The sequence below is a fragment of the Euphorbia lathyris genome, chromosome 2 (assembly GCF_963576675.1).
Source record: "Euphorbia lathyris chromosome 2, ddEupLath1.1, whole genome shotgun sequence".
In the NCBI taxonomy this organism is placed as follows: domain Eukaryota; kingdom Viridiplantae; phylum Streptophyta; class Magnoliopsida; order Malpighiales; family Euphorbiaceae; genus Euphorbia; species Euphorbia lathyris.
Genome location: NC_088911.1, coordinates 14,936,984 through 14,948,699, shown reverse-complemented (window position 1 = coordinate 14,948,699; position 11,716 = coordinate 14,936,984). Strand labels below are relative to the sequence as shown.

General features: G+C 32.8%; 1 protein-coding gene and 1 non-coding gene across 4 annotated transcripts; both read right to left on the bottom strand.

The window, feature by feature from the left end:
• Positions 1-5,198: 5,198 nt before the first annotated feature.
• TRNAK-CUU (transfer RNA lysine (anticodon CUU)) lies at positions 5,199-5,271 on the bottom strand. The gene has a single exon. It is a non-coding gene; the product is annotated as a tRNA-Lys (tRNA).
• Positions 5,272-6,644: 1,373 nt separating this feature from the next.
• On the bottom strand, positions 6,645-11,066 carry LOC136216800 (glutathione S-transferase 2-like). Of its 3 annotated transcripts, none has more exons than XM_066003358.1 (10): positions 10,939-11,066; positions 10,738-10,831; positions 10,409-10,465; positions 10,177-10,262; positions 9,813-9,884; positions 9,470-9,523; positions 8,636-8,711; positions 8,403-8,464; positions 7,501-7,560; positions 6,645-7,046 (listed from the first exon to the last, which is right to left on the bottom strand). In XM_066003358.1, the coding sequence occupies exons 1-10, from the start codon at positions 10,954-10,956 to the stop codon at positions 6,732-6,734; spliced, it is 894 nt and encodes a 297-aa protein (XP_065859430.1). In that variant the 5' UTR covers positions 10,957-11,066; the 3' UTR covers positions 6,645-6,731. The 3 variants fall into 3 exon arrangements, with proteins under 3 accessions (XP_065859430.1, XP_065859429.1, XP_065859431.1); XM_066003357.1 differs by having other exon boundaries at positions 10,738-10,834; positions 10,939-11,044; XM_066003359.1 differs by having other exon boundaries at positions 6,645-6,953; positions 10,738-10,834; positions 10,939-11,044.
• Positions 11,067-11,716: the final 650 nt, after the last annotated feature.

Genomic DNA, 11,716 nt, shown 5'->3' with positions numbered 1-11,716 from the left:
GAAGAAAGAGAAACCCGACCAGAGAGACGCAAAAAGAAAAACAGAAGCGTACATCAACAATTGAGAGAAGAAAATGAGAAATTGGGAATGACTAGTACAAACATTAGCAGGTAGAACGTATAAATTCTAAAACAATGGGATTTGTCTTTGTATTATTGGTTTAGAAAAACAAACTAATCTTACTTTGTTTTTAAAGGAAGCCATGACGGAATTTACTACATTCAAGTTTTCAAGATAAATTCGCATTTTATGTGCAAGCATCTAGATCAAATGCAGGGGCAGAGACACAGGGCCGGGGGGTCTGGCCCTTCCGGCCGCCGGAACTTCCATGGTTACGAGTAGATCTGTCCAAGGGCCGGACTGGGCCGGGTTCGGTCCTGACGGGGTTTTGTGTAAAAGTGCTCGTCCCAAGCCCAGCCCAGCCCAGTATTAATTTAGGCGGGCTCGACCGGGCTGGGTTCGGGTTTAAAAATCAAATCCCAAGCCCAACCCATATAAGCCCACCTAAAAAATATACATAATTTTTAATTATAAAAAATCAAATTTATACTTAAAATAAACATTTAATTATAAATATGTAAATTTCTTAATTAATATTAATAAGGCGGACCGGGCTGGGCCGACCATGAAATTTTCATATGTCCCAAGCCCGTCCATAAAATATTTGGGCTTTAGCGGGTCTGGGCCTGGCTGGGCCTAAGAGTAAATTTTATTGTTCAAGCCCGGCCCAAGGGACACGAGCCTGGGCGGGCCGGACGGGTACCCGGACCCGTGGACAGGTCTAGTTACGAGTAGTTTCGGCCCCTTCTAATACTAGTAATAGTCTATATAAACTCTATGTACTAATATTTCATTGTTTAAAGGTAGATGAGATGGTTAAAACCACTTGTTTTATTTTAAAATGTCCTAGGTTCAATTCCCCCTCAATTTATGTGTTTATTTACTTTGAGACTCAAACAATTGAATTTCTAAATTAAAATTTTAAAACTAAAAATGTTATAATTTTTTCTAGAAACTAACATTGAACTAATAAAAAAAATCCCATTGCGTGTTAAGCTTGTCCAAAATTCAAACTTTCAATATTTTGGACCTATTAGGTACTCCATAAATCCAAATTTCTAATTTTTTTAGGTCTGTTAGGTTTCTCAAAATCCAAATTTTTAATTTTTTTTTTTGCCTGTTAGGTCTTTCTAAATCTAAATTTCTTTTTTTTTTTTTTGTCTCTTAGCCTCCTTAAATCCAAATTATTAATTTTTTTTTGCCTGATAGGCCATCTGAAATCAAATTTTTTTAATTTTTTTACATGTTCAGTCCTCCCTAAATCCAATTTTTTTTACTGTTAGGACTATTAAACGAAATCTAGCTTAATTTTGAGAAATTGTATATTAATACTTAAAATTGGTTCTTGACCATTCAAATTATAACACGCATATATACAAAAAAAAAAGATTAAGCAAGTTCGATTTAGCAAAAAAAAAAAAAAAAAACTCCTGAACGCACATGTAAAATCGGCCCCCCAACTGAGTAATAATGTATTCGTCACTAAATGTAAGTAAATATGTGCAAGCATATGCGTACGTCTAGATTAACTATGTCCAAACTGAACCCCCATAGTCAACGAATTTGATCTTAAAAAAAAAAAAAAATCGGATTAAATACATCATGTTATTAAAGTTTGAAGTTAATTTAAAAAATGACACTAATTTATATTTAATTTCAATACAGTTCAACTTTCATTTTCTTTTTATTTTTTTTAGGGAAAGAATCACATATATTAAATCAAAATAGAATCCTTACACAGGGTATGTCGGATGTGAATCGGGACAACACCTAAGGTAATTATTATAGAAGGGATATTTTGTGCCCATTTAGCTAAACAATGAGCCACATTATTTCCCTCCCGACGAATGAAAGTGAAATTGCAAGCTGAAAATGAAGAAACAAAATCTAGAATATCCAAATAAAGAAAGTGCAGTGAGGAGACTGGTATCGGTCCGTCTGATAGGGCAGAGATTACTGTTTTAGCATCCGATTCCACAAGAATTTGTGAGAATTGTCTGTCACGTGCCAGCCTCAAGCTTTCAAGAATCGCGATGAGTTCTGCGGCTTCCGCTGAGATGCACGGCGGTGCAGGAATCCCAGCCGATACCAGAACCCGGCCCTGCGCATCACGGGCAATCACCCCGACACTTGTGGAAAGGCCATTATCCCCCATGCGGCATCACAATTAATTTTTATGACCCCTTCGGGAGGAGGACACTAAACCTTGTAAGCATCAAGAGGACAATTGCGGATAATCGAGGGTTGTGGCGCGTCCGTGTTGTTCCAATCATTGAGGAAGCTTCGGGCTTTAGTTATCACTGTGTCGGCATTAATCAATTCACCCTTATGTACCATAACATTGCGTCTGAACCAGATCCATCACAAAATTATAATTCCCCATCTGCTGTCGTCGACACCTGAGAGCTAGCAATAGTTGGTCAGCCAAGACCGACAATCTGTAGCTTGGACTTTATCCCATCGAACCGGAAGTGCAGCAGCCTCCCAAATTTCTGTAACAGCAAGGCAAGACACAAAGACATGATTTAGATCCTCAATTCCAATTCGACAGATCAGGCAGTACAGTTCCGTAGGAACTCCACGGCTTCGCAGCGTTTTTGCGCATGGTAAGGCCTCGGCGACAAGTTTCCACGCAAAGTGCTGAATTTTGGGTGGGACGGTCATTTTTATTTCAATAAAATCATTCTGATCATTTTTAGATAAAAAAACCATTTGAATAGTAACATGACAGTCATATGGAAAATTATTAACTTTTACGTAGAACATGGAAGTCTGATAGAAACAAAAAAAAATATATTTATTATTTATTTAATTCAATTGTTTGAAACTATCACGTGACAGTAAAAACAATATATCTTTTTAACTGTCCATGGTATAAAGATAGTTATCAGGTGGCGGAGTTCTTTCCAACACATTTCACTTTATTAAAACAAAAAGAAGTTAAATAACCTTTTTAAAATTGATCACAAACACATTCATTGCTTAATCCGTTCCTTTGTAAGCTTTGTATATCTAGGGTCGACTTTAATTTTTATAGTAACGGGGCGTTTGGTATTCTATTGGGATAGGGATCAGGATAAAGGTTGGAATAGGGACACGGATAAATGATTGGGATAAAGATAAAAATATGATACTCGAGAATTATTATTCAATGTTTGGTATGTGGGATAGAGATAGGGATATGGATAAAATAATACATTTTACTATTTTAACCTTATTTAAACTACATAACATTAATTTGAGGGATAATATTGACTTTTTCATCCTATTAAAATCGCAGAAGCTTATCCCACCTCCTTATACCAACCCCTCCTAGGTACAGGATTTGAGGAATAAGAGGTTTATCCCTCATCTGTCTCACTTTTCTATCTGCCAAACAAACACCGGATAACTTATCTCGCATTTTTTTATCCCTATCCCACCTTCTATATCATTTCTAACAAACACCCCGTTATACATTACTTTTTAAAATTTTAAAAATATACTCGTTACGAATTTCAAAAAGATAAATCACATTATTTATTTAAACACTTCATTCATTGGATATTGACGTTCTTCATTGCCAATATATTTTCTAAACGGGAGAAGATTATGGAGCAATTAAAATATGATCTTCAATTATCTATCGTCTTCGGAAGTAAAATGGTTTTTCTTTTTTCTGTTCTCGACTTCAATTTTTTTAGGATGAACTTCGTGGGTCAATACTATCTAAGGGTAATGGTCCTCAAGGGTATCCGTTAATTACGTAGAATGGAAATGAGATAAGAATTATGTATCCGTTAAGATAAACGGGAAACAGGAATGGAATTTAAAGGGATAAAGTGTAAAGATATCCCTAATGTTTACACTCACGAGCAAAATATTTTTTGTATTTTAATAATAAAATTGGAGATTAATATTTATAAGTTCGGCAAAATATTTGAATTTTGTTATCCAACTCATACAAAAAAAATAGTATATTTATTTTATTTTATTTTTTTCACGTCTAATCATATGTTTGTGGTCTGTTACTAATGAGTGATAAAATGACGCACGTGTGAAGTAGAGATAACAAAGTTCATGACCGAGAAGACAGTTTCATGAATTATTTATCAAATTGACCAAAATTGTTAACTTTAGGGTAAAATTGTACCATTTTAGATCTTAGGGGAAAATACTTCTCACGGAAAACGTTAAAAGTATTTTTGCGCCTTATCCCAAATTTAAAACTATGCAACGGATAGTTCAAAATATATATATAAGGCATAATACATCACCAGCTCCCTGAACTTATCCATAAAAGTAGATTGGCTCCCTAAACTTTATAAGTGTCTCACCAGCTCCTTAAACTTGATTATTTCGTATCGCAAACTTTCTGAACTTGCACATAAAAGTAGATTGGCTCCCTGAACTTTATAAGTGTCTCACCAACTCCCTAAACTTGCTTATTTCGTAACAACTAAATACAAAAACCATAATACTAACTCTTAATTCTTATCAATTCGATCTGTCAAACTTGCAACATTAACTCTTATAATAGGTTGAAGGGTAGAGGAAGAGAAAAAATTACTTCTCGAATAGATGAAGATGTATTTTTAGAATTTAGGTTTAATATATTTTCGTATTTAGTTGTTACAAGTGTCTCACCAGCTCCTTAAACTTGATTATTTCATATCGCAAACTTCTGAACTTGTCCATAAAAGTAGATTAGCTTCCTGAATTTTATAAGTATCTGACCAACTCTCTAAACTTGCTTATTCTGTAACAACTAAATACAAAAACCATGATTCTAACTCTATATTCTTATCCATTCGATCTGTCAAACCTGCAAAATTAACTCTTACAATATTTTGAAGGGTAGGAGAAGAGAAAAAAATTACCTCTCTAATAGATTAAGATGTATTTTTAGAATTTAGATTTAATATGTTTTTGTATTTAGTTGTTACGGAATAAACAAGTTCAGAGAGTTGGCGAGATACTTATAAAATTTATATAACTAATATATTTTTATGCAAAATAGCAATAAAAAAAAAAAAAAAAAAAAAAAGACAATTCGCCCACTGTTGGGCTCGAACCCACGACTATATTTAACAGTTTTATATACAGATAAAAGAAAAATAGGCAACAGAAGAGTAGTAAAAAAAAACGCACTCAAAATTCGCCCACCGTGGGGCTTGAACCCACGACCACAAGGTTAAGAGCCTTGCGCTCTACCAACTGAGCTAGACGGGCCTATGATTACTATCGACGTGCACTAATATTTTATTAATAAACACTACAAAAACATCTTTTTAGGTTTCTAGTTGAGATGTCCATAGTATTTATACTATAGTAAAGAATGTCACAACAACAAAGCTAATGCTAATTAACAATACTCATTTTCTAGTCTAGAGAAGTAAAATATAACACTTCAAATTTGTTTGGTTGAGGTATTTTTGTTTCGACTTTAATCAAACAATTTATATCTACTACTAAAATAACAAAAATAACTATAAAATATAATTAAAAGTTACTAAAGACCTTTTCAGTCTTTGAATTGAACCTAGATCAACATAAACATTATCCACACGTCAGAGAAAAAAGTGGGAGAAGAATACTAGAAAGTGGAAAAGAAATTTAGAAAAACTATGTTACATGAAAACAGAAACAGATATCGAGAAATTATGTTTTAAAGAATATAAAAAAAACGGAATCATGGAAGAAATATGTAAAGAATAAAAATACAAAAGTATATTTATAAAACTTTAAAAGTATAAGGATGTAGGCTCATTATATATATACATTAAAAAATTACATACAAGTAGACATGTTTGAGGGCACGGGTACACGTCCGACTCAACAATGTCTATACCTACCAAAACCTGCCTATTTTGAGGACATGTTTTGGGATTTATAGAAATAGGATAGCCCACCTAACATATCCTATTGATATTGCTAATTAAATTTATATTTTTATATACTAAATTTTGATTTTTAAGTATATTTTTAAGTTTGGCTCATGTCATAAATAAAACGCAAAAAGAGTTTTCTTTTTTTATTTTGAAAACTTGTAATATGATTTGGAAAATATTTGGAATTTAGAGAACATATAATTAGCATTAATCTACTTCCAAAAATATATATAACATCCCAGTAAATAACTTTTCAAATTCTTAGAATGAGTTTCCAATTATTTTTAAATAACAGAAACGTGGCTGAAACATTAAATACAAGTTTTCGAGAGTTTCAATTTCCAACAGCTTTAAAATCAAAGTTTCCATACCTTTATGATAGTGCTATCAATGCCAAGGTTGTAAAAATAGGCACTAATCGGACTATGGGAATTTATCGGATTTGCGTTTTTTTTTTTTTGTTATATAAATACAATTAAAATATATATTGTACTATCTAAAAGTAAGCATAGCCTAATCCTAAAAGTAATAGTGTAAAATAACATAATATAGGAATATATGTATATTTGTAACATATATCCTTAAAAAAAGTGTACAAAACATTTCAATAACACTATATTGAAACAACTAAAGCTAAGTAAAAAATAAGTAATATAATTAACCAAAAACTATAAAATAATATCCTTATAGTCTACCATATCATGGAGAACTCAGTTAAACAAAAATATCCAAAAATAATAATCATTAATTCACCAAAATCACGCGATAATGTTCAAAAGTAAATTATAATAAAGCAAAAACTCAAAATAATAATGAAAAAAAAAACATTTTTTTTATTTTGATCGCCGTCCACACAGCCAAAAAACAGTTAGGGTGTTTAGGCAGAAAAAATTGGAACAAATTCTTAATTTGAGCGCCTAAACGAGACTTATACGATCCAGACCGCCTTGTTATTGAACACTGATCAATGCATAGCATCAGGCGGTTTTGATCACATGGACCTTGATGACCATGTGAATATTCCTGCAGCATCAGGTTGTTAGTGGGGAATGAAGCTTCAAACTCAGGCAAGGACTTGTATGATTCATATATCCTACTCAAAGTTGGGAACTTGGTCTGTATGAACAAAACATGACTAGTAGTAAGTATAAATAGTCAAGAGCATCTGTAACACACATTTAAATTGGCTCTTAAGTTAAAATTTCAGGAGAGAGAATGAAAAATCAGCTCCAACAGCCTCTTAGTGGCTCTTCAAATCACTAAAAGTCTCTCTATCCTCTATTAATAGAGAGTCTCTCTCCACCTCTTAATGGCTCCTTAATTCAATTTTTTTATTAATAATTTATTATTAAGGAGTTTCTCTCCTCCCGCTATTGGTAAATATAGCAACAATTAATAATTTTAATGATAAAATAATGAATAAGGAGTGAATACAAGGAGTATTGTTAGAGATAATATGTCTTAGAAACTCTTAAATCACTAAGAGTCAATTGTTTATATTATTTTTAGAGTGCGCTAAGTCTCTTGGAGATGCTTCAAGAAAAGAAACAATTGAAGGAAAATGTATTACCATATCCATTTTGAACCTCATCATAGCAACGGCTATTTGTGGCGCTAGAAACACATCGGACTGGAAACAAAAGATATTCAGTAATTATTTTTCTAGCAGCTACTAAAATACCCTTTTAGCAAAGCATTGCTAGTTTTCTGTTAGATTTCAAGAACTATATATCAATTTCTTACCGGGTAAATTACATTCATAGCCTCTGAATTTTAGTGTTACTAACATTATCGCCCCTAAACTTCATTTCTTGGTATAAAAATCCTTAAAATTTTACATTCTGTAATGTTATAGTCCAAATTAAAACAATAATTGCTAAGAAAATAACGAAATGATATCATGGAACCGATTGAACTACAAGCTCGAACTGATAGTTAACGCCTAATCATAGATCTTATATTAATCTCCGACACACCCCTATACGCAAATGCCCCTTGGGCTTGCAAGGTGCACAACACAGGCCCGTCCCGCCATGTGTATTTAATTCCACAAATTAATGAGGTTGCGGGACTCGAACCCTCGACCGTTTGGTCCTAGATGCTCTGATACCATGTCATGGAACCGATTGAACTAAAAGCTCGAACTGATAGTTAAGGCCCAATCATATATCTTATATTCCGACAAATGATAACACAAAATAGGTATTTGACATAATTTTCTCTGACATGTATAAAAAAGAGTCAATGATGTAGTCATACGGATTTTTGCTTATTTGAACTTTAATGTTTCACAATGTTGCGATCAAGGATTTTCACATCAAGAAAACAAGTTTAGGTCAGGGGCCATGGATGTTTTTACCCTTTTCTAGCATTTAAAATGTTGATGAAGAACATATTCAAAAGCAGGAAGAAGCATTGAGGTTCTTATGAAATTTAGTCTGTCCAATAAAAGATTTAAGAAAGGAAAGAGACCATGTATACAGCTTCTCCAGTAGCATACTTTCCAGAAAAAACTTTCAGCAACTTCTCAAGGGCTGTAGAAAAAGCATAAAACGTTACATCAGAAGAAGGCATCAGCAAGATACCATAATTTTGCATGAATGTACAATTAAATAATCACAAAGGAAAGCTCTAGTTTAAGAGTATAACAGAATAATCCATTCTTCAGAAAACACATGCAAAGAAAGAAATACATTGTGACTTACCAAGGAAACCTTTTTCTATGACAGACTGAGCCCACAAGAATGTCTCTTCAGGACCAATTTTCACTTCAAGATTTCTCTATGTAAATAAAAAGATGTCAAGGAGAGTCTATCCATGTATGAAATTAAAGAGAGAAAAATGCAAATAATTTAGGCAAAATGCATATTTGAGCCTCTAATCGATTCAATTTTTATTGGTTAAATGGATACATTAAGTCATTGATCAATTAATTTTAACACATTAAGCTTTTGATCTTTCAAATATATACATTAAGCCCTTTACCAGTTATTTTTTGACACATTAAGCCCCACTTAGATGCCTGGATTATGTGTATGATTCAAACTCCCTTTAGCGTGCATGGACCTGCTAGCACGTCTTTTTTCGCCTAAAGTAAAACAATTAAACTAACTTTGATTGTTTAATTTTAGGAGTTGGGGTAAAGTTAGTTTGGGGGGTTGATGTGATAAGGCTATTCTAGGGGTTTACATGACATGTTGTTAGAAAAAAAAGTAGTTGACATGGTGATCTGTGTGTCAGGTGACGTGTTACAACAAGTTCCATGCGGACAGTGACATGCTTGCAGTTTCACACATGCTAAACGGAGTTTGAATTATACACATAACTGAGCCATCCAATAGAGGTTTTATGTGTTAAAAAATAATGATCAATGGCTTAATGTATCCATTAAAAGATCAACGCTTAATGCATTAAAAAATAATTGATCAAGGACTAAATGTATCTATTTAAAAGAACACGGCTTAATCGGTGAAAATTGAATTCATCACGGCTTAAATATGCATTTTCCTAATAATTTATGGAAAAGAAAAATAGTATACCAGTAATGACAACGTAGTAAGAGGCTGTAAGCTAGAGTTAACTACACTGGCTGCCTGCAACATTACATAATGATTATCAAGGTTGCACAAGAAGGATAACTTTGTAAAGCAGCACAAACTTTCAAATGAATATCTAAGCATATTCTTCATCTTTGTAATAATAATAGGAAAATGAAATTTGAATTTCATCGTCTCATGCTATTTTGATTTCGATTTTCTAAACCAAGTCATTTAGCTTTAGCTTTATCTAAACCATAGCACAAAATCTGCACAACGTATTCATCTATAGATTTATACTTCACAAATCACCTTTACATAAGGAAGAGTTAAGCCAACATCTTACCTGCAGATTTATAGCTCTCAACTGAAGATCATCTGGTAATAATGGCTTCTGAGGATACTTTTCTTCCAAATACTAGCAAAATAAGTAACACGAATTCCTTTGTGAAGTGAAGAATACTAGCAAAACTTTGAATCCATACAATCAAATCAACCTATTAACCCCATAAACTTGCTTAAAGTGACTTGTTGGTCTCCTGAACTTGCTTAAAGAGACCTATCTTCCACATAGGATTTAGGGGGGTTGATTGTGTCAATTTAAGTAACTTCAAAGAATTATTAGTTCATGTTTAAAGTTAGAGAGGTCATTAGATTTTTCTGAACAAGTTTGAGGGGCTAGGAATATATTAGGCCTAAAGAAAACTAACCAGAAATATTGCATAAGAGTCTGAGACCACCACATCACCATCAACCAACACCGGAACATAATGGAGAGGATTTAATCGTTCGAACTCTGAGATTCATGCATAACACTCACTAATCATATAAGATTCCAATAACAGAAGTATAGACTAATTAACCTGCTTAATTCATTTGATAATGAAGGCTAAACTTTTCCTAAACTTTATTCAGCAGCAGGTAACACAAATTGATGCTCACCTGGAGAAAACTGCTCGCCTTTTAAAAGGTCAACTGCTCTATATTCGTAGGAAAGCCCTGAGAGTTCATTCACATTCAGAAAGAAAAACAATCAAATAAAACCCAATCCATAAGAGTCTCATCTTCAAGCAGAAGGAGCATTATAGATCAAGAGAAACAATCAAATAAATAAATAAATAAATTCACATGAGCATATCTATACCTAGATCTTGATTCACTCACAAAAAACGAATCTAAAACAGACAATTTGAAATCAATTTTGAAATTCAGCTGTAAAAACATACATGCTTAGACAAAAAAAGTAGAATGGTGTTGAGTATTAGAAATACCTTTGAGGTTTAAAGCAAAGCGGATACGCCATGAACATGAACTCTGCCAGTAAGAATACAGAATAAGCTTTGTCGATGAATTTCCCGGATTTCTCTGCTAAACAAATTGAAAATATAAGATTCAGAATTGAAACTAAAAACGAAGTATAAGAAAAGAAATATATATTCTGTGTATAGCGAAATACGAAGAGAACAGGTAACCTGGTTGGCAGCTTCCATTATCGGTAGGAGTGAGGAGCTGAAGCAGGAAATGCAGTAAATTACAGAGCACTTCCAATCCAAGTTCAAATTTAAGAAAGAAGTTCGTTTCTTGGACTTGGACCCGCGAAATGCGCTTCTTCTCTTTTTCTTTTTCTTTTTGGGTAATTAATTTATTAGTACCTATATTTTGACAAAACATACTGTTTAGTCCTTGTATTTTAAAAAACACATCATAAAATTCCTAACCTTTTTCTCGATGAACTGTTTAGTCCTTAACGTTTTTCTCAATAAACTGTTTAGTACCTGTCGTTAGACTCTTATGAATATTTTGTTAGTCAATTTGGATTTACGTTCTTCTTTTCCTTTCCTTTAAACTCTAATATATATCTGAAATCAACTTTGAGTGTTCTTTTTCTTGATTTTCTTCTTAATCGTTCAAATTCGTAAGCATTGGGTCTTTTCTTTTTCTTGTTCTCCATACAAATAGCTTCTTCTTTTAAATTGGATTTCCTCTTCTAAAGTTTGAAGGTAAATAGTAAAGGGTAATTTAGTCATTTCGAAGTCATAAACGGTAAAAAATCTAACAAACAAACGAAAAGACTAAACAATTCATTAAGAAAAAGGTTGGGGACCTTACCATGTGTTTTTATAAATACAAGGACTAAACCGTGTGTTTTGTCAAAATATAGAGACTAATAAATTAATTACCCTTTCTTTTTTAATAATAGCAGCCGATTTTATTAATTATTTATTTATTTATGCAAATACATTATTAAAG